The following is a 19,792-nucleotide window of genomic DNA, read 5'->3' as shown; positions in this document are numbered from 1 at the left end:
TCATTGGCAGAACCAGCCGAGGGCGCAGAGGGGGCGGCGAGGGCCTTGCCGCACACAGCGCACTGCACGCACGGGGACGGCTGCAGTCCGGAGCTCCAGTCGCAGTCAGCACTCTCCGTCGGCAAGTCGATGCTCTCGGCTTTCAGATCTAGGCAGAAAATACGGCAGTCAGTATCCGATAAGACCAGTCAGCTCCCAATAAACCTGTTCCCAGCGCCCGGCATGCAAAAGCGCCACACAATTTGAAAACCACTGGCCAAAAGGGGAGAAGTGTAGGGGGGCAGATTTTATATTTTTGAAGAATTTTGAATGAATAATTCGAAACTTTTCAGCAATTGCATTGAAGATACAACGAAAACCGACAAAAACCTTCGTATTAGGAAGGAAAACCACCTCCGCATTATGCTTGTGCCATTTCTGTTATGTTACAGGAAATTTATTCGTAATATATTTAAGATGAATACATTGAAAAAGAAAAGCATTCCACTTACGGCAACGCGTTCGTGAAAAGCAAAAAACAAATTAAGATTGGAGCGGCTGCTACTGCAAGTCCGGTCGCCACAAGTTAAGAGAAAAAAAGCACGGCTTATCTAGCAAACATTACTGGTAGAAACCCGTGGATTCCATTATGGTCTATTTGATTTGACCATGACACATTGACAAGGGAGGATAGAATAAGGTGCAACAACCTACATGGTACTCAGCACGCGATTTGTAATCAGTCTTACTGTTGTCTCGTCGATTGTCACTAGATAATCATTTCTAAAATGAACATCTATAGTCGGCGAAGTTTCGACACAAAGAGACAAATTGCGCACTTTCAAAGAATAAAAATATAAGAATAAAATATATTCCATATGATGAATGTAAACAGTAAGCAAAAAAAAACTCAAACATAAACAATGCGTATTACTGATACTGGCACTATTAAGTTTTACGGTACGGGAATAATTGATACGAAAAAAAGGTCGACAGTGAAGAGGACATCAGGTTAACGTAGTGGAGTTTCACACCGAGTGCTTAAATCAAAGAGCTATAGAGGGGCCGTTTCACACGCGCGAGTGTCCACATGCCGTAGGTCTCCTCGAAAGACTTTGCGATATTTGACATAGAAAAGGTCTTTCCTCACAGAACACATTCCAACGGCTTCTGCCTAGCGTGAATCCTCTTGTGCTTTGCTAAATTCGATGAAAGTGAAAAGCTTTTCAAGCACACCTCGCACTTGTAAGGCTTCTCCCCGGTGTGGATCCTCTTGTGTCTCACGAAAGCAGATGAATCCGAGAACTTCTTTCCACACGAGTTACACTTGTAAGGCTTCTTCCCAGTATGGGTCCTATTGTGATTCACTAAATGAGATGAATCAGAAAATGCCTTCCCGCAGACGTCACACTGGAAAGGCTTCTCCCCGGTGTGGATCCTCGAGTGCCTCACAAGAAGACTCTTCCAGGAGAACTCCTTGCCACACACCCCGCACGAGTGAGGTCCGCCCTCAGTGTGACTTGCAAGGTGGTCCCGCAATCCGCTCTCAGACCGGAAACGCTGGCCGCACTCCCCACAGTTGAATCCGCGGCGCGCCTTCCTGCCCGTCTCCTTGCTCGAGGCCTGCTCGTCCTGGACCGCGTCGCCAGCCGGCACTGCGAGGGAGAAGGCCTCGCCGACGAGCAGCTGCTGGGCCTGCTCCGCGCCGACGCCTGCAACCAAGGGACGGCCACGGTGAGAATGGAACTCGACTTTCGAGGCTTGCCTTGCGATAACTTTTCGAAGAGGTTGCAGTGGCAGAAAGTTGTGTGGCCCTTAACGGAGAATCGAGGTTTCCTTGAGTTTTTGGCAGATTGCATTAAGTTCTTTGCCCTATACCGTAATCTCGTGCCGATAAATTGGAGAGACAAGTGCATTTTCAGGCGGGCTGCCCTGCAAAATGGTTGACCACCCATCAAGAGAATGCACTACAACTCGCGTCAGGGTAGCAGCACAGCGCAAAGTCTCGCACACTAAATTCTTAGAGCCTTTTTGTCCGTAACTACGGTCACATTTGTACATTTTAAAGTTATGCTCAAATTTGAACATAAATTATGTATACTGAAGCACAATATGAAATATTATTTCAAATATTCCTATGAAATTGTACAGATCTTGCGTAAATACTATTATGGCCATGGTTATGAACAATTAAAGTAGTGAAACATTAAGTGTGCGTGTTGTAAGGAAGCCCATAGAGTGGAGTTGGACCACCCCATGCCATTTGCAGATCTTGCATTGGCTGCCGAGTAAGAAGCCTCGCGAAAGACTCACCTCCAGCGACCTTGGAGTCCGGCATGCTACCCTCCTCCTCGCCAGGCTGGTCGAACACTCCGTGCAGCGGCGGGCACGGACCGCCATGGCCTGGGCCTGGAAGAGAACCACCGTCATTGGCAGAACCAGCCGAGGGCGCAGAGGGGGCGGCGAGGGCCTTACCGCACACAGCGCACTGCACGCACGGGGACGGCTGCAGTCCGGAGCTCCAGTCGCAGTCAGCACTCTCCGTCGGCAAGTCGATGCTCTCGGCTTTCAGATCTAGGCAGAAAATACGGCAGTCAGTATCCGATAAGATAGTCAGCTCCCAATAAACCTGTTCCCAGCGCCCGGCATGCAAAAGCGCCACGCACTAAACCACACTCCAAAGTGAGGTACCGGGTTCAGACTTAATTATTGAGGAATTCAGTCGACGCTCTCGGTTTCCAGATCTGGACAGAAAAATAAGGAAGGCAGTATCCAATAAAAGAGTCAGCCCCCAAAGCACCCCGGTATGCAAAAGCGCCACACAATTTGAAAACTACTAGCCAAAAGGGGAGAAGTGTAGGGGGCCAGATTTCATTTTTGAAGAACTTTGAATGAATAATTCGAAACCTTTCAGCAATTGCATTGGAAGATACAACAAAAACCTTCGTATTACGAAGGAAAACCACCTCCGCGTTATGCTTGTGCCATTTCTGTTGTGTTACAAGAAATTTATTCGAACTATATTTAGGATGAATACATTGAAAAAGAAAAGCATGCCACTTACAGCAACGCGTTCGTGAAAAGAAAAAACAAACTAAGATTGGGGCGGCTGCTACTGCAAGTCCGGTCGCCACAAGTTAAGGGGAGGTTCTGGTGAAAATGCTATTTTCTCCTAAATAGGTCCGACTGTGAAAATTTGTTAAAAATTTGATGTCTTATCAAGTATTTATTAAAATTTTTCATTGGGGAGGCACATTCTATGCCCTAAACCCCAGTCGCAGAGCCATTTTCTCCCATTTAGGCTATAATTTTAAAAAATCTTCTTGCGCATACTATTTTGTCGAAAAAGGGTTTGGGCTTAGACATTTTTCACTTCTTCGATTCATTTTTTTTAAATGCTGGCATGCACACCTCAAAATGTCAATTGCATTTTTATTCGCAAACTTTCTAACCAAGCATTTTACTATAATTGATCAAAAATGTACAAAATAGACAAATTTTAGGGACTTTTCAGCTTAAAAAGTTAATAATTAAAAATAAAATGGAAGTTTTGAGCTATGCATGCCGGAATCTTTTGAAAATGAATCGAAGAAGTGAAAAATGTCAAGGTCAACCTTTTACGACAAAATAGTATGCGCAAGGAGATATTTTAAGATACAGCCAAAATAGGCTCAAAAAGACTCTTCGACTGGGTTTACAGCCTGGCATGTGCCTTCAAAAGTCAAATTTTAGTCTCCTCAATGAAAAATTTTATCTTCCGAACAAATTATGACTGTGGGATCCACTTGGAAAATGGCAAGATTTTCACCAGAACCTCCCTTTAAGAGTAAAAAAGCAAGGCATATCTAGCCAACATTAATGGTAGAAACCCGTGGATTCCATTATGGTCTATTTGCTTTTTCTCGACAAGGGAGGCCGGAATAAGGTTCAACAACCTACATGGTACTCAACACGAGATTTGTAATCAGTCTTACTTGTCTCGTTGATTGTCACGAGATAATCATTTCTAAAATCAACATCTATAGTTGGCAAAGTTTTGACACACAGAGACAAATTGCGCCCTTTCAAAGAAGAAACAGAAAATATTTTACGTGTAATCATTGTTAACAGTAAGCAAAACCAATTTTAACATTAACAATGCGTAGTGCTGATACTGGCACTATAAAGTTTGACGGTGCGGGAATAATTGACACAAAAAAAGATCGACAGCGAAGAGGACATCATGTTAACATAGAGGAGTCTCACACCGAGTGCTTGAATCAAAGATCTATTGAGGGAGCCGTTTCACACGCGCGAGTGTCCACATGCCGTAGGTCTCCTCGAGTGACTTCGCGTTATTTGACATAGAAAAGGTCTTTCCTCACGCAACACATTCCTACGGCTTCTGCCCAGCGTGAATCCTCTTGTGCCTTGCTAAACCTGATGAAATTGAAAAGCACTTCCGGCACACCTCGCACTTGTAAGGCTTCTCCCCGGTGTGGATCCTTTTGTGTTTCACTAAATCAGATGAATTGGAAAATGCCTTCCCGCAGCCGTCACACTTGTAAGGCTTCTCACCGGTGTGGATCCTCCTATGTGCCACTACAGCAGATGAATCAGAAAATGCCTTCCCGCAGACGTCACACTTGTAGGGCTTCTCTCCAGTGTGGGTCCTTTTGTGTTTCACTAAATCAGATGAATAAGAAAATGCCTTTCCGCACACGTCACACTCGAAAGGCTTCTCCCCAGTGTGGATCCTCTTGTGTGTTACCAAATTAGTTGCTTGAGAAAATGCCTTCCCGCAGACGTCACACTGGAAAGGCTTCTCTCCAGTGTGGATCCTCTTGTGTGTTACCAAATTAAATGGTTGAGAAAATGCCTTTCCACAAACGTCACACTTGAAAGGCTTCTCTCCAGTGTGCATCCGTGTGTGCGACACTAGATGACTCTTCCAGGAGAACTCCTTGCCACACACCCCGCACGCGTGAGGTCCGCCCTCAGTGTGACTCTCAAGGTGGTCCTGCAGTCCGCTCTCAGTCCGGAAACGCTGGCCGCACTCCCCACAGTTGAATCCGCGGCGCGCCTTCCTGCCCGTCTCCTTGCTCGAGGCCTGCTCGTCCTGGACCGCGTCGCCAGCCGGCACTGCGAGGGAGAAGGCCTCGCTGACGAGCAGCTGCCGGGCCTGCTCCACGCCGACGCCTGCAACCAAGGGACGGCCACGGTAAGAATGCACCTCGACTTTCGAGGCTTCCCTTGCGATTTCTTTTTGAAGGGGCTGCGATGGCATGACCTCTTGCCGCTGCACCGTAAAAACGGAACCTGGTTTTCCCAGGAAGCCAATGGGGAAAGCATGGGCGATCCACACTGCGAGGAAAGATCACGGTAAATCCTGTACTGATTACTCCAGACTTCACCGTACTTTTTTGAACAGGCAATACCGTCCTTTTTTTTACAGGCAATACCGTACTTTTTTTTACAGGCAACACCGTACTTTTTTTTACAGGGAATCCCGTGCTTTTTAACCCGGCAATACCGTACTTGTAATACCTATCAAAAACTGGTATCATTTTGTTCAGTCGGTTGACCCTCTTTTTCCAAGTTCTTGATGTACGCAACTACTGAAGTCGGACTCCTGGACCCCCCTTCCGACCACACGTTGTGAAGGTCTTGACGAGACCTATCGAAAGGTGCAATAAAATTCTTCAGTCGGTCGACCCCCTTTTTTTTAAGATCCTGATGTGGACACTTCTTGGAAGCGGCCTTTGTTGGGACCAGATCTGGTCCTTCCTACGGCATGGACTGTACGGAAGAACGGTAACTACTGTTAAAAGAGTACGGAATATTTTGAAAAACAAGTACGGTAAAGACTGTAGACTGTACGGTGGATACTGGTTTTTAATGTACGGCAAAGTTTGGCAAAAAAAAATTATCCAGGATTTACCGTCATTTAGGCCTCTACTGGGCCTGCTCCGCGCCGACGCCTGCAACCAAGGGACGGCCACGGTGAGAATGGAACTCGACTTTCGAGGCTTTCCTTGCGATTACTTTTCGAAGGGGCTGCGATGGTAGAGCACTGAAAATATATCGGCATGACCTCTTGCCGCTGCAGAGGCGTGAATAAGGTGTCACGCCAAAAAGCGGAGTTGCAGAAAAGTCATGCCAAAAGTCGGTGTAAGTCCGAAATTCACGACGTTTGGCGTGAATTACGTATCATGCCAGTTTTTTGGCACGACATTTCTGATCAAACGCATGGTACGCACCCAAGCCACATGGTACATTCACGCCAGAATATGGCGTGACGCATACGTAATGCCGTTGTTTGTAGCGTGAATTGTCCCGACAACTTTTACGTGACTTCTTGTCACGCCATTATTTGGCTGTGTCCGACCACTTAATTTTCAGTGAGATTTCTGCATGGCCGTAAAGGATAATGTAGGTCTAAATAACATTCTGTCAGGTTGCGCTATATTCTTCTGCACCATTTTCTCCTGCCAAAGAACTTGAACGGTCAAGTGCATTTGGGGGGCCGCCCTGCACAATGGACGACATCCACGAGCGGCAGTGTTGCGGGACAGCGCTACCTTGCGTGTCGTAAGGCAACCCATAGGGTGGAGCAGATCATCCCAACGTCATTTCAAGGACTTTCACTGGCTGCCAAAGCAATAAATAATAAGAAGCTTCGCGAAGACTCACCTGCAGCGACCTTGGAGTCCGGCATGCTTCCCTCCTCGTCAAGCTGGTCGAACACTCCGTGCAGCGGCAGGCACGGACCGCCATGGCCTGGGCCTGGAAGAGAACCACCGTCATTGGCAGAACCAGCCGAGGGCGCAGAGGGGGCGGCGAGGGCCTTACCGCACACAGCGCACTGCACGCACGGGGACGGCTGCAGTCCGGAGCTCCAGTCGCAGTCAGCACTCTCCGTCGGCAAGTCGATGCTCTCGGCTTTCAGATCTGGACAGAAAGTAAGGGAGTCAACATCCGACAGAAGAGTCGGCGCCCAAAGAACCCGGCATGCAAAAGCCACACAGACATGCGAAGCTACAGGAGTTCGGGGCACATCAAACTGTAATAAGGAGGATAAGCGTCGATGGAAATCAAAATCATCAACGAAAACTAAAATCCACTAAACAAAGTACTACCGCCAATAACAAACGTGTCAGGGTAAACAATGAGCTGCAGATAAATCGCATGGCTTATTTGCATCATCAAATAAGCTGATGAGTGCTTTGATCACAACTAGAGCTTAGGAGTATAACCTTTCATGTACATGCTCGTATTGGCACATTCGCAAGGTGGTAAAAACAGCACAGCTACAACAGAAAAAAACACTTGGATGAACGCTACATCTTAACTGATTTGGAAGTGCCAGAGCCAATGTTTGATTTCAACATTGTCGAAATACGTATGTTTATAACTAACACAGACAATACCGGCAAGCAACGATGGTAACTGGTGAGCTTTCACGAACAAACATAGGGACTGGTCTCGGGATGAGTACTTTGAACATGTGAATGAGTCTTTCAACAAAACACGACAAAAGCGGTACCTCACCAGGTATTCCAGGAGGCTCCTGGAACACTCTCAGACTCGTACTAATTATTTCAGTAATAACGAACGGACGTTTGGGTGCATTAATAGCGCTATCAACCAATTTATTGGTGTAACTCGCGTTTCTATGAATATCTTACTGGACTTTATGCTAACGTGGTCCCATTAGTGCACTCAAACGTTAATAGGTAAGTAACAAAATATCTGGACGTGATGACAGTTAACAAAGACCCATTATCCAGGGTATCACAGATAGGTGAACAGGTAACCAGGGCTGCACAACAATTTCAACAACATAACCATGTAAAGATTTGCAACAGAAACCTCATTCGGCCGGCACAAACATAACGCTTGCTAAAATAAATGGGAGTATATATGTTACTGTTTGCATCTTAATTTGAATGGACGAACCAAGTTCCACAGGCTAGCCGGTCAAGCAGCTTTTAGGAAACTGAAGCCGCCATCGTCAGAAGTCTAAATTATATGACGCGTAGCGCCTCTCACGACAGTTTCCGCTTCGTGGTCCATTCCACACGTCACACACGTAAGGCTTGTTCTAGTTATTTAGTAGTGGGAACGCGAGAACCCCTTCAAGCACACTTCACAGTTGCACCGTTTTCCACCCGCAGTGTTGACTCTTGCGTGTCTCGAGATGCACAGCAGAGGACGACTCTTTGCAGCACACTCCGCACTCGGAGACGCGGCGCGCCTTCCTGCCCGTCTCCTTGCTCGAGGCCTGCTCGTCCTGGACCGCGTCGCCAGCCGGCACTGCGAGGGAGAAGGCCTCGCCGACGAGCAGCTGCTGGGCCTGCTCCGCGCCGACGCCTGCAACCAAGGGACGGGGGTTGCGTGTGAGCGCACGCCAAAAGCAGCGCCTGGGATTCCCAGACCCACTCTGGAAAAAGGCGTCTATTTTCCAGGAGCCGCCTGGGAATCCCAGGCGTCACTTTTGCCGTGCGGGGAACAAAGACACTGCCTGAACAACCAACTGAAATCTGAAGACCTTTACACATCCTAAAAGTGGAAAGAGAGGTACAGCCGTGGGTCGAATCACTAGTACTCATGTGTACAAGTTGGCCAGAACTCTGTGTACTCACAAGTTCATAAAGCGCCAAGTTCGGAAATTCTTTGCACGATTTGGCGTTGTGTGTCGCCTTAAACGTTAAGTAAGGCCTTAAGACATTTATAAACCAGGGATCCTTAACTTAACATTTAACTAACACTGCATCCATGACGTAACATAAGACATGTTCGCTGAAGGTTAAGGGTACGGACTTTTGCAAATACTTCCAAAAGTAATTCCACACAAATTCGAGACACTAGAGAGATACCTAATCCTCCTGAAAAGGTCAGAAGTTAAGGGTTATAACTTAAACTCGAACGATAACGCTATGATGCCCTTTAGAGGTACGTGAAGGATCCCTGTTATGAACTTATGAAATTTTTGAATTTCGTAAGTTGAACTCAGACGTACTCGTGTATCATGTTAATACACCAGAACGCTGAGTGTTTCACTCCTCGGTTACAGCACAAAATATTGACTGCTGCATGTTTGATTGTAAAGTGAGTTGTAACTTACCACCTTAAACGTTGTTCGCTACACTGTGGCCTGCACTTGAACCTGGGGCGCTCCGCTCAGGGTCGAGCACACGTCCACCGTAACACGCTCACGATGGGGACATACGCCACTCAGTATGCGCTCTTCTGCCGCTTCACTGAAAATGAGAGATTTATGATCAATGCCCAGTTTAGGGCGAGGTACCTAATCACCCGCAGATGAGGATTTTCATAAAGGGTGTATTTGCAGCGAATTAAGCCTAATAGTATTGTAACCCAAAGTTCGGAGGAAACCTTTCTGTTTGGGAAATACAGACGGACCTGACTCAAAACTTAACTCCTGATTATGACTCTATCGCCTGGCTTTTCTCAACACTCCCTCTCTCATCATGAAAATGGCGCATCAGTACAAGAACATAAGGACCAATAGCGATGAAGTGCAATTCAAAAAGGGCTGCCTTCTTGATTCAGAGCAAGCTAGTACACTGGTAAAAATAAAGCGTAACTCTATGCTTGAGTCAAGCATAAAGTTACGCTTGAAGACGTTACGCTTGAAATGAAGCATACTCTAGAAATTCCCCCATGCATTTAGATAGGTGGAATCTTGGCGGTTGGGCCTGTTACGCTTGATCTCAAGCGTAACCTGATTACGCTTGAAAACAGAGGGTAATACTACGTGTTAGTTTTACCAGTGTATGATAGGCTGCGTTAATTCTTCGGAGAAAACGGCTCAGAAAACCGTGGCAACCATGCATGTCTCTGAAATAAGAACGCACAGGCAGTGCGGTCGATTTACATGGAGACGTGGGCAATTCTCTCTCAGAGCAACAGAGCTCAAAACCTTCAAGTCTCAGAGTCTGCTCGCGATAGGGAGACTAAGTTAAAATATTTGGCTTTCTCTTCCATGGAGGCTGCGGTTTCGAGGTGAGAATGTTTGAGACATGATAAGTATCGCAATCGTCTCTTTAACAGCATATCTTGAATGCCACATTTCCCTGAAGAAAGGAGCATGAGAAGTTGGGTCTCTGACATGAGAAACCTCTAAATGTTTATACATTTTTCTGCATGTCCACTGGATTACCGGTCCACACTGGTAAAACTAAAGCGGAATTTCCGTGCTTGAGTCAAGCATTAAGTTACGCTTGAAGACGTTACACTCTCAGACTGTTATTGACTTTTTGTCCTTTGTTAAGAGTATTTTACACAGCAATAAAGAGTACTATTTCCTCAATATCTATGTAAGATTCTGATCGTTATATTGTATTGAAGTCAATTTGCTATTGACAAAGAGTCAATACGTAATTGACTTAAGGGGAGGTTCTGGTGAAAATGCTATTTTCTTCTATATAGGTCCCACTGTGAAAATTTGTTAAAAATTTGATGTCTTATCAAGTATTTATTAAAAATTTTCATTGGGGAGGCACATTCTATGCCCTGAACCCAGTCGCAGAGCCTTTTTCTCCCATTTAGGCTATAACTTTAAAAATCTTCTTGCGCATGCTATTTTGTCGTAAAAGGTTGGCTTAGACATTTTTCACTTCTTCGATTCATTTTTTAAAAATACTAGTATTTCTTATTGCTGCTGAAAAAACTACGTAAGCAAAGGACAAAAAGCCAATAAGGGAGAGAAAAAAGTAAATAAGAGTCCGAGAGTGTACGCTTGAAATGAAGCATACTCTGGAAATTCCCCGATGCATTCAGATAGGGGGAATCTTGACGCATGAGCCCATTGCGCTTGATTCCAAGCGTAAACTGATTACGCTTGAGAACAGAGGGTAAAACTACGCTTTAGTTTTACCAGTGTAGATCTTCTCCGAAAGACCCTTCACTTCCGCATTCCGTGGCAGATCAAATCTTCACTTCTCAATCAATTTAACACAAGCGAGCCAAATTTCAGCCACCTGGCACGAAAGCCCTCATACTAGAAATGCCAAAAGTTTAGTCAGAGCGAATAGCAGGGCTACACAAATTGGACAGAGGAACTCAAGCACTGAAAAAACCTTACAAACTATTTTAGGCCTTACCAAGGAAAGCAGTTTGTTACAACAAAGTATATTGAGCATACATACCCTTACAAAGAAAATACTTCGTAAATTACGAACTATTTCTTCGCATAACAAAGTAATTAAGTTTGTCTAACGTATGCTTAAAATGCTTCGTAAGGTTTTAAACGTGAGTGACTTGACATTTTGTCGAGCGCCTGGTCAATGGGTAAAAAACGCCCACTTAACATCAACCAAATCCGAGAGGGTAGGCGACACGTACACTCTAGAGTTCTTACGGATTACTTCATCCGTATTACAAACAAATTCATCCGTACCTTACAAACATTTTTGCGCAAGCGTAATACGGATAGCCTGATTTGTAACATACGGATGGCTTTGTCCGTAACAGATGTAGCTTTGTAACTACGGATAGTCTTACAGAATCCAAAGTAATTGCATTCATCGACACTCGTTATACAAACAGAATTCATAAATTACTCGTTGCCATACTGAGCGGAAACAGATAAGCAGTATATTATACTTTTTAATGCCAATTATCTTTTTTATGCACTAGCAAGCACTTTTACTTTTATTTGGCACATAATAGAGCTATTGATTGAGTTACTTGCTGATACGATAGACACTCTTGGGTAACGGTGGAGCAGGGCCACAGCAGAAAAAGATGTACTTACCGCCCAAATTTGGTGTTGATTATGAAATCACTGCATTTCAATAATCATACTGAGCAACTGTTCAATCTAACCAACCAGTTGTTGTGGGCAGTTCCACAAAACATTCTACCATACTCAAGCTATACTGTAAATGTTTTCTTTTGAAGTTGGTGCGCTGGTGAGGTTATACTGTCTGCTGATCTGATACCGTATGCTGGAAGAACCGAGTGACAACAAAAATCACATGCACTGACTTCTTCAGTGTTTGCAAACAATGCCATCGTTGATGGACTTTGGGGTGAGACACCATCGCTGACACCAATTGTGAAGGCCTTAATTGTGCCTAAAATCGGCAGCACAAACAGCGGAGCGGAGTGTTTTCATTTTTTCTAAACACCGTCCCGCTAAACTTTTCATACGTGAAAGTATGAGAAATCCAACATTCACAGTCACCCCTTTGTTTCTGTGTAGATTAACCTCGTTTAGTTTGGTTTAAAATCAGAAACTACGATGATTTGCAAGTTTCTGGTTCATAAAAGTTATTAATTCACTTATTCTTTGAGAAGTGATGCTTGTGTCTGCGAAAACTGGACGGCTGTCAGCCATGTTAACACACACTTATCTGCTGTGGAGGATTGGAGACGTTGGGGGTGCTTTTATTATCACAGGTAAATTCTCTGCTTCCCAACAACATACATTTATAAATATAACAATACTTTTGTTTATATTTCAATTCTTTCTTCAATAAAAATGTTAGGTTAGGTTTCTTAGAGTGTCATTTAATAACTGTTGGACTACGGCCAGAATGGCACTTAGAAGATTTTAGTTTGAATAATCAATAGGTGAATGATGCAATATACAGGAAAAGTACTATTCTTAGTTTGAAAACTAATGAAACTATATTGCACCTTATTAGTCTTCATATTGAAGTTAAGTTGATGTTAATATGGATTGGTAGGTTCAGATCAGGATTACGGACAAGTTGAGTTGATAATACGGATGGGTTTAGTAGCCGTAATTATGGATCAATAGTTGTGTTTGTATTTACGGATAATTTTGTCCGTACAGAAATTCTGAAAACCTGAAGATGCTTTTTATCCGTAATACAGATGTCAAACTCCGTAATATGGACAAGCCCATCCGTAATTACAATGAATCAATTTTGTCCGTAGCTTACGGTGATGACTTATCCGTAAGAACTCTAGAGTGTAGGGCTAATACAGCATAGTAGAGAGAGAACCTGCGTAACATTCCGTTGGGCGAGGGGCCTGCGTAACGTCACGCTGCGGGGAAGTGAGGGTCAGGCCCTGCATCTCGCCCCGTTCCACAGGTGGTGGAAGAGTCCAGAAGTTTCGGAACATGTTAAACGCACATAAGGGACAATCCTCTACCAGCCTGAAAAGCGCACCCGCCTCTTAAGCGCGACGCTTTGCCCAAGGACGGCCAAAACCCTACCCTGACTTCCGGCTCGACGGGCAAGCCTGGACTCGGCCTCGCCAGCCGCCCTTTCTCTATCAAGTCCTACGCCTGTGCGGACCATCATTTGACCCAATACCTGAGGTAAGCCAAAATCGGAAGCTGCAAATGAAGATAGAAAATAAATTGAACCTGGCTATTGCTTGCGAAACACTGGACCGGAGGCACAATAGGGTACTTTCGTAGATCCTGAAACCGGAAGCAAGCAGACCAGCAGACGCTAAATTGGCCGGAAACTAACCTCTCTTCGGATCTAAAACTTTAGTCGAACTGTAAAAATATTGCTCGCGAGAAACATATGCACTGCAAACAAGTATTAAACGACTGTTTATGTTCAAGTATGGCCGATACGTTTGACTAACGTCTCTTTCCCATGTCAAGTTTGGATCTACTTCCGCCAACATGGCGTCTGTGTGCTTCCGGTTCAGGGATCCACGAAAGTACCCTATTGGATTTAACTTGGGATCGAAGTGGATCGAACGAAATGTACACTGGTAAAACAAAGGCGTAAAAATTACGCCCTTTAGGGCATAAATGCTCTTTTACGCCCTTGCAAGGGCATAAATCGTTTTATGCCCTTGGGAAGGGCGTAAATGGTATGGGAATTTCAAGCAAAATTTTAATGCCCTTCCCAAAGGCATTAACGATTTATGCCCTTTAAGGGCGTAAATCGTTTACGCCCTTTAAGGGCATAATTTTTATGCCTTTGTTTCACCAGTGTATAGGTTATCAAGGGGGGGCTTTCAATCTGAAGCGGGTGAGAAGGAAAATACTCTTCCTCGGCTGGTTTTACGCACGTTTAGATGAAGTTCGAAAACGCTACTTCAAAACGTGTTGTCTCGTCTTAAGTGCTCAACCGGAAGCAACCAAAGGACAGTTGATATTCCTCAACGTATTCAGTCAAGATTCGACAAAACCCTATAACAATACACTACCCGCCTGCCCTCTTACCGGAGTTTTCCACAGATGTGGACGCTTACTACCGTTAACATAATTTTTAGACGATTCTGTCCTTTCTGGAGGACTACACTGTAAAAAAATATTGTGAATTTACGAAATTTTATTTTACAAATTCCTTGTAAAGTAACAATAACATTTCGTTATTTTATGAAATTTATTTGTAACGGCCGATTTATGGATTATTCATCACAGAAATCTTCTTAATTTTATGAAATTTGTTTGTGAACACCGCTTTATGAAATGGTACGAACTAAATACATCTCAAAAGTGACGATAATACTACAGTGAGGTCACAGAATTACGAAATGTTTCCTAAAATTACAACAAATCCATGGGTAATTTCGTTGCACAAATCGCTTGTAAAATTACGAAGTAGGGTGATGCCTTCGTCATTTTACAAGATGTTTCATAAAACTACAAGATGTTTCATAGAACAAAAAAAATCCGCTGAAACAAGTTTATCTTCATTTAATCAGCGTGACAAAGTTGAACAAAAGCGGTCCACGTAAATTGGAACTTGTAAAAAGTTTGTGATTTTACAAACTACTGCGTGAAGAATAATTCATAAATCGATAAAAACATAAAAACGTTGTATATTTACAAATAATTCGTGCAACGAAATTACCCCCAATTTGTTTGTAAATTTACGAACAAATTTTTTACAGTGTACTACAAACACAATGAGGCGCTTTAACGTGAGTGCTTCAGAAATGCTTTAGAACTGTGTCCTCCAAACCTCCCAGTCACGAGTCTGCCACTAGAGGCGCCTTCGCCCGTCAGTGGGGTGTTATACTTTCTAACTGCCTACTCACCAGCTGCAGTCCGACGTCGGGCTGACTGCTGAGTTGCTGCTCAGGGTTTATGCAAAAAATAATTAAGAATTTCCCTGACTTTTCCCTGACTTCCCTGACGCGAAATTGCGAATTTCCCTGACATTTGACCGCATCGAAACATTGATTGAGTTGAACTCGAACGACCGGTGTCTCGCGCTCTCCTCAGCGGTTGTCCAGCAAACAGGTCCAGTGTCGCAGTAAGTATATTTTTCCCTGACATTTTGCTGTATTTTGCGAAATTCCCTGACATTTCCCTGATTTCCCTGACCTCATTTTTTTCCCTGACTTTTCCCTGATTTCAAGGTTTTCAAGGTTCGTATAAACCCTGCTGCTTCTGCGCGATGGCGGACGCCAGCGTTTCCGGAGATGGTGAGAATTTCCATTCGGAAATTGCAGTTCCACGTCTCGCTGAGCCTGTAGAAACGCAACATGAGAGATGAAGGATTATCTTTTGGCTGAACGATGAGGTTTTCTCACAGTTCTAAAGGAGAATAACTAACCTTCCACGGTTGGCCCTAGTTGTCGTGGGGGAGTCTCGGTTCACCCGGAGTTCAGTCGGAAGCCACCTTCGCAGAGCGCTCTGTACGACGCAGCACCTGCATCTAACTTTTGCAGTCCTCAACTGGACGGCCTTGACGAGTTCTCTTGGGACTCACATCGGGATCACTTTGCACTCCAAACAGAACACAGTAGGGTGCTGCACTGATGCAGTTGGGCACAAGAATGAGAATGACCATCTGAAATAGAGCGTTCAAGTCCGTGCCTATCGAAGAACAAAACCCGGATGTCGGGAAGAGAGGGAGCAAGTACCAAGGCCGGTGAAAGGGAAATATATTCGAAGTTATTTTAATTTCTTCTCTCCAAAAGTATTGGAAACCGACGACAGTGCTTGCAGAGGAGAAGCGCTCTGGGAAACTCTTAAACTGATCCTCTCACATGGGTCTGAGAGATTATTTTGCCGGTGCCGCTTTTTTTCCTCGATCGCCGACCAAAATGCCCTCATACACGCTCAGACCTATATGGACATTTTTCTCTTTTGCTTATAGCGGTTTTTGAGCAAACGTGAAATGTACTGTTTCCTCCTTAACTATGCACAATTTTGATCGTCTTAGGGATATAATTGTCAATAGATCATGTAGAAATGGAAAAGTACTTTGCAAATGACATTAAGTCCGGTTTAATGAACTTTAAACATTATACAATGAACAAAATAGTGCATAGCCAAAGAGAAAATAGTACATATTACGTTTGCACAAAAACCTTTATGGCCAAAGATAAAAAGTCAATACGAGTCTGAGAGTGTACCTGGACCGGAAGTCAAGGCATGCGCAGACTGCCTGAGAGTTGAGGGGGTACGTCAGCGCATGCGCGGAAGCGGTTTTGGTTCTTACTTCTGTTCTTTGATTTCCGGCTTCGTGTTGCGCGAGAGGGTGGGCACAGGACAGGGTGCTTCGGTGGATCCTTGACCGTCAGCTACCATGTTCGCGGCAGAAGATCATTAACTGACACAGCTACTAGACATTTGGGGTATTTTAACTAATTCCTGGACCGGAAGTCAAAGTCCAAAGGAAACACCGAAACCACCTCTACGCATGCGCAGACGTCCCCCCTCCATGTCGTTTTCAATGTGTAAGCGTAACGCTACGCTTGTTAGGAGCTGTGAAGTTGAGCGTATAAGCGAACGACATCTCACCTTAATGTTATTTCTTTCCAAATGGTAAAGAATCTACCCGCACTTAGCTTCAAGGTGTTCAACCTGTTGAACCTGAAACCCTCTACGCACAGTTTTATCTATGAACTTTTGAAATACTATTTTTGGCCATTTTTTCACCAGGGTCCCCCCTTCAGGGCGTGAACGATTTCCGCCTTTGGAGCGGCGCAAATCGTTAATGCTTTTTCGAAGGGCATTAAAGTCTCGGTTTAAAGTCCTACACCGTTCACGCCCTTCTCAAGGGCACAAATCGATTCACGCCGTCAAAGGGCGTAAAAGAGCATTAATGCCGTGAACAGCGTAAATTTTATGCTTTTGTTTTGCCAGTGTGCTCGAGTGTGTCGATCACGGTATTTTCAATTCTAATGATCTCTGAGGAAATCTTACAAACTACTTTAGGCTTTTCAAAGAAAAGCAGCTTGTTGTACTTTGAGCATTTAGCTCATGTACTGCGAAATAACACCGTCCCCGCAGGAATGCCGAACGCAGGCGTGGCGCCGCAGTGCTTGGCTGCCCCGGCCGTGCCGGTGGAGTCCCTGCCGGGCGAGGCGCTGGTGGCGGTGCTGCGCCGCGTGCCGCTGCCGGGGTAATTCTTTCTCAAGGCACCCGAGGTCCCAAAATCGATGCCTCGGATTTCGACGAAACTTTGTGGGTGTGTTCCCTATGTAGCAAAGAGCTCCAGAAAAAATTTTCAACTTCTTTGGTCGGCCTAAAAAAATTTAATCACGTATTTTGTAAAAAACACTGAAACCTTCACTAAAAATTTGTTTGTTGCCTGAGGGTGACCTGCCCGGTGGATTTTTCTTCTTTTCATGGCACTGAAAAAAAAAAGTCCCCGAGAGCCACTTCAAAAGTCACTTGTTCCAGGAGATATGAACCAAAAAATTCGTTTTTCGCGAATACCTAAAATATGCATCCAAATTTTTTGATATTTTTTTTTAGAAAGGTCCTGTGGGGGTCTATCACTCTTATTGGTTTTGGGTTTGGCCAATGGAAAACCAAATAAAAATTGCGTTTTTCGCAGTTTTTGGCCCATAGTATCGCCATTTTAAGTCTGACTTAATGAGCGGCATAAAACATTTGTTTCGCCTTTTCAAGACGAATCGATTGATATAAGTTGAAGTCAAATCGGAGTATTTTGAAAAGTTGCCCTTTTTAAGATTGGGATCCAACTAATCTAGAAAAATCCACCGGGCAGGTCGCCCTCAGGCAACAAACTAATTTTTAGTGAAGGTTTCAGTGTTTTTTTTACAAAATACGTGATTAAAATAATTTTGGGCCGACCAAAAAAGTTGAAAATTTTTTCTGGAGCTCTTTGCTACGTAGGGAACACACCCACAAAGTTTCGTCGAAATCCGAGACATCGATTTTGGAACCTCGGGTTACTTGGGAAAGAATTACCCGCCGGACCTGCTGCTGTGCCGCGCGGTGTGCCGCCGCTGGCGCGACCTGGCGCTGCACCCGGACGCGTGGCGGCACCGCGAGTTCCGCGACATGTCCATCGGCGTGCCCCGGAGCGCGGTGCCCGCCGTGCTGCGCCTCGCGCCCTGCCTGCGCCGCCTGCCGAGCGATTCCGAGAGTCGGTTCGTTGCGGTTTGGATGGTGGGGGGGGGGGCAGCGTGTGGGTCGGCGCTGTCGCGTCGGGCCTTGTAGTAATGCACGTAATAATTGTAATACCAGATTTGGGCCAAATGTGCCAAATTTTGGCATTTGAATGCCGTAATATCCCCGTAATACAGCGTAATACCGAGTGCTCTGTACACGATTTCGTGGAGTGTTTACCCCCTCGGCGCTCATAGCGGAGGGGAGAGTGTTGGTGTCGGTTAGTGTTAGACGTACGAGGTGCCGAGCCGAGCGGAGCGTTGTGAATCGTGGAGCGACGGAGCAATAGTCTCACGTAATCGCCCTTTCAATTCAAAATGGGTTAGTCGTTTTGCTTCGCATCGTCCCTTATTCTCTTTTCTCTCTGTGGTGAAACCCGGCGATGTGATTACATGTGCGTCGGATAAAGTGTGCTTCGGACTTTCGAACGAGAGAGCACGCACTCTCAGACTCGTATTGACTTTTTTCTCTCCATTATTGACATTTTGTCCTTTGCTTACGTAGTTTTTTAAGCAGCAATAATAAGTAGTATTTCCTTTGTAACCATGTACAATATTGTTCACTATAAAGACTAAATTGTCACCAATTAATGACAATTTTTTAAGTCAATTGCGTATTGACTCTTTGTCAATAGCAAATTGACTTTAAGTCAATATAACGAACGAAATCTTACATAGATATTGACGAAATAGTACTTTTTATTGCTGTGTAAAATACTCTTTAACAAAGGACAAAAAGTCAATAACAGTCTGAGAGTGCGGACAGGTTTTGGGACATTCCACGTGAATCCAACGACGGTTTGGAATCGAGGTCCTCGGATTTCGACCTAAGTGGTATCAATCGATTCGGTATCGGCCCCTGACTCACCATGTGAATTTTTTTGAAAATAGTTTTAACGGTTTAGTTTTTGCACCAGTTTTATGGTTTTATAAGTTTAAAAATAGTAAAAACAAAAAAAAAATTTCAAAATTTTTTGTAGGTGTTCTTGAGGGTTTAGAAATGTGGGAAAAGCATTAAAAGTTGTTTGAAAACCATCTGGGAGGTTTTAAGGGTAGTAAAAATGGTGAATTTTGGTGAAAATTTGACAAATTTCACCGTTCTGAAAATACGTCATCATGGATTTTGGCCAAACTTTTTTTTTCTTTTCCTCTACTGTTGGTGCATACTCCCTTAAGAGGGTTTGGATGGCCCGCCACAATTTTTTCTTCTGGAGCCTATAACATGTCTAATTGCGGCATATTTTTCCCTTTAATTGACTGTTTTTTTGTCGTCTCTCTCATGCGCTTACTTGGTCGACCATGCAGATCACTCAAAGCAAGGATATCAGGGCCCAACACAACTCCTGATAGCTAGCTCTTCTAATTGCAGACTTTTAGGGACCCATGCAATCATTATCATAGATACTTTAAACAAATTTATTTTATTTTGAGCACATTTTCACTCATAGATCTCGACTAACCTGAGACATGGAGTTTTGAAGTGGACAAAAGT

The 19,792-nt window shown here is 44.4% G+C and overlaps 1 protein-coding gene and 1 pseudogene across 1 annotated transcript; both read right to left on the bottom strand.

The window, feature by feature from the left end:
* Positions 1 to 669: 669 nt before the first annotated feature.
* On the bottom strand, positions 670 to 2,713 carry LOC117645474 (annotated as a pseudogene).
* A 1,185-nt stretch (positions 2,714 to 3,898) lies between these two features.
* On the bottom strand, positions 3,899 to 10,115 carry LOC117645467 (zinc finger protein 239-like). Its single transcript, XM_034385701.1, has 7 exons — positions 9,753 to 10,115; positions 9,086 to 9,221; positions 7,378 to 8,331; positions 7,215 to 7,268; positions 6,811 to 6,909; positions 6,652 to 6,744; positions 3,899 to 5,157 (listed from the first exon to the last, which is right to left on the bottom strand). Exons 3-7 carry the CDS (start codon positions 7,463 to 7,465, stop codon positions 4,355 to 4,357), a joined length of 1,137 nt encoding a protein of 378 aa, XP_034241592.1. The 5' UTR covers positions 7,466 to 8,331; positions 9,086 to 9,221; positions 9,753 to 10,115; the 3' UTR covers positions 3,899 to 4,354.
* Between the last annotated feature and the right edge of the window lie 9,677 nt (positions 10,116 to 19,792).

Source organism: Thrips palmi, unplaced genomic scaffold (assembly GCF_012932325.1).
Source record: "Thrips palmi isolate BJ-2018 unplaced genomic scaffold, TpBJ-2018v1 HiC_scaffold_18, whole genome shotgun sequence".
Taxonomy (NCBI): domain Eukaryota; kingdom Metazoa; phylum Arthropoda; class Insecta; order Thysanoptera; family Thripidae; genus Thrips; species Thrips palmi.
This window is presented reverse-complemented; position numbering and strand designations above follow the sequence as displayed.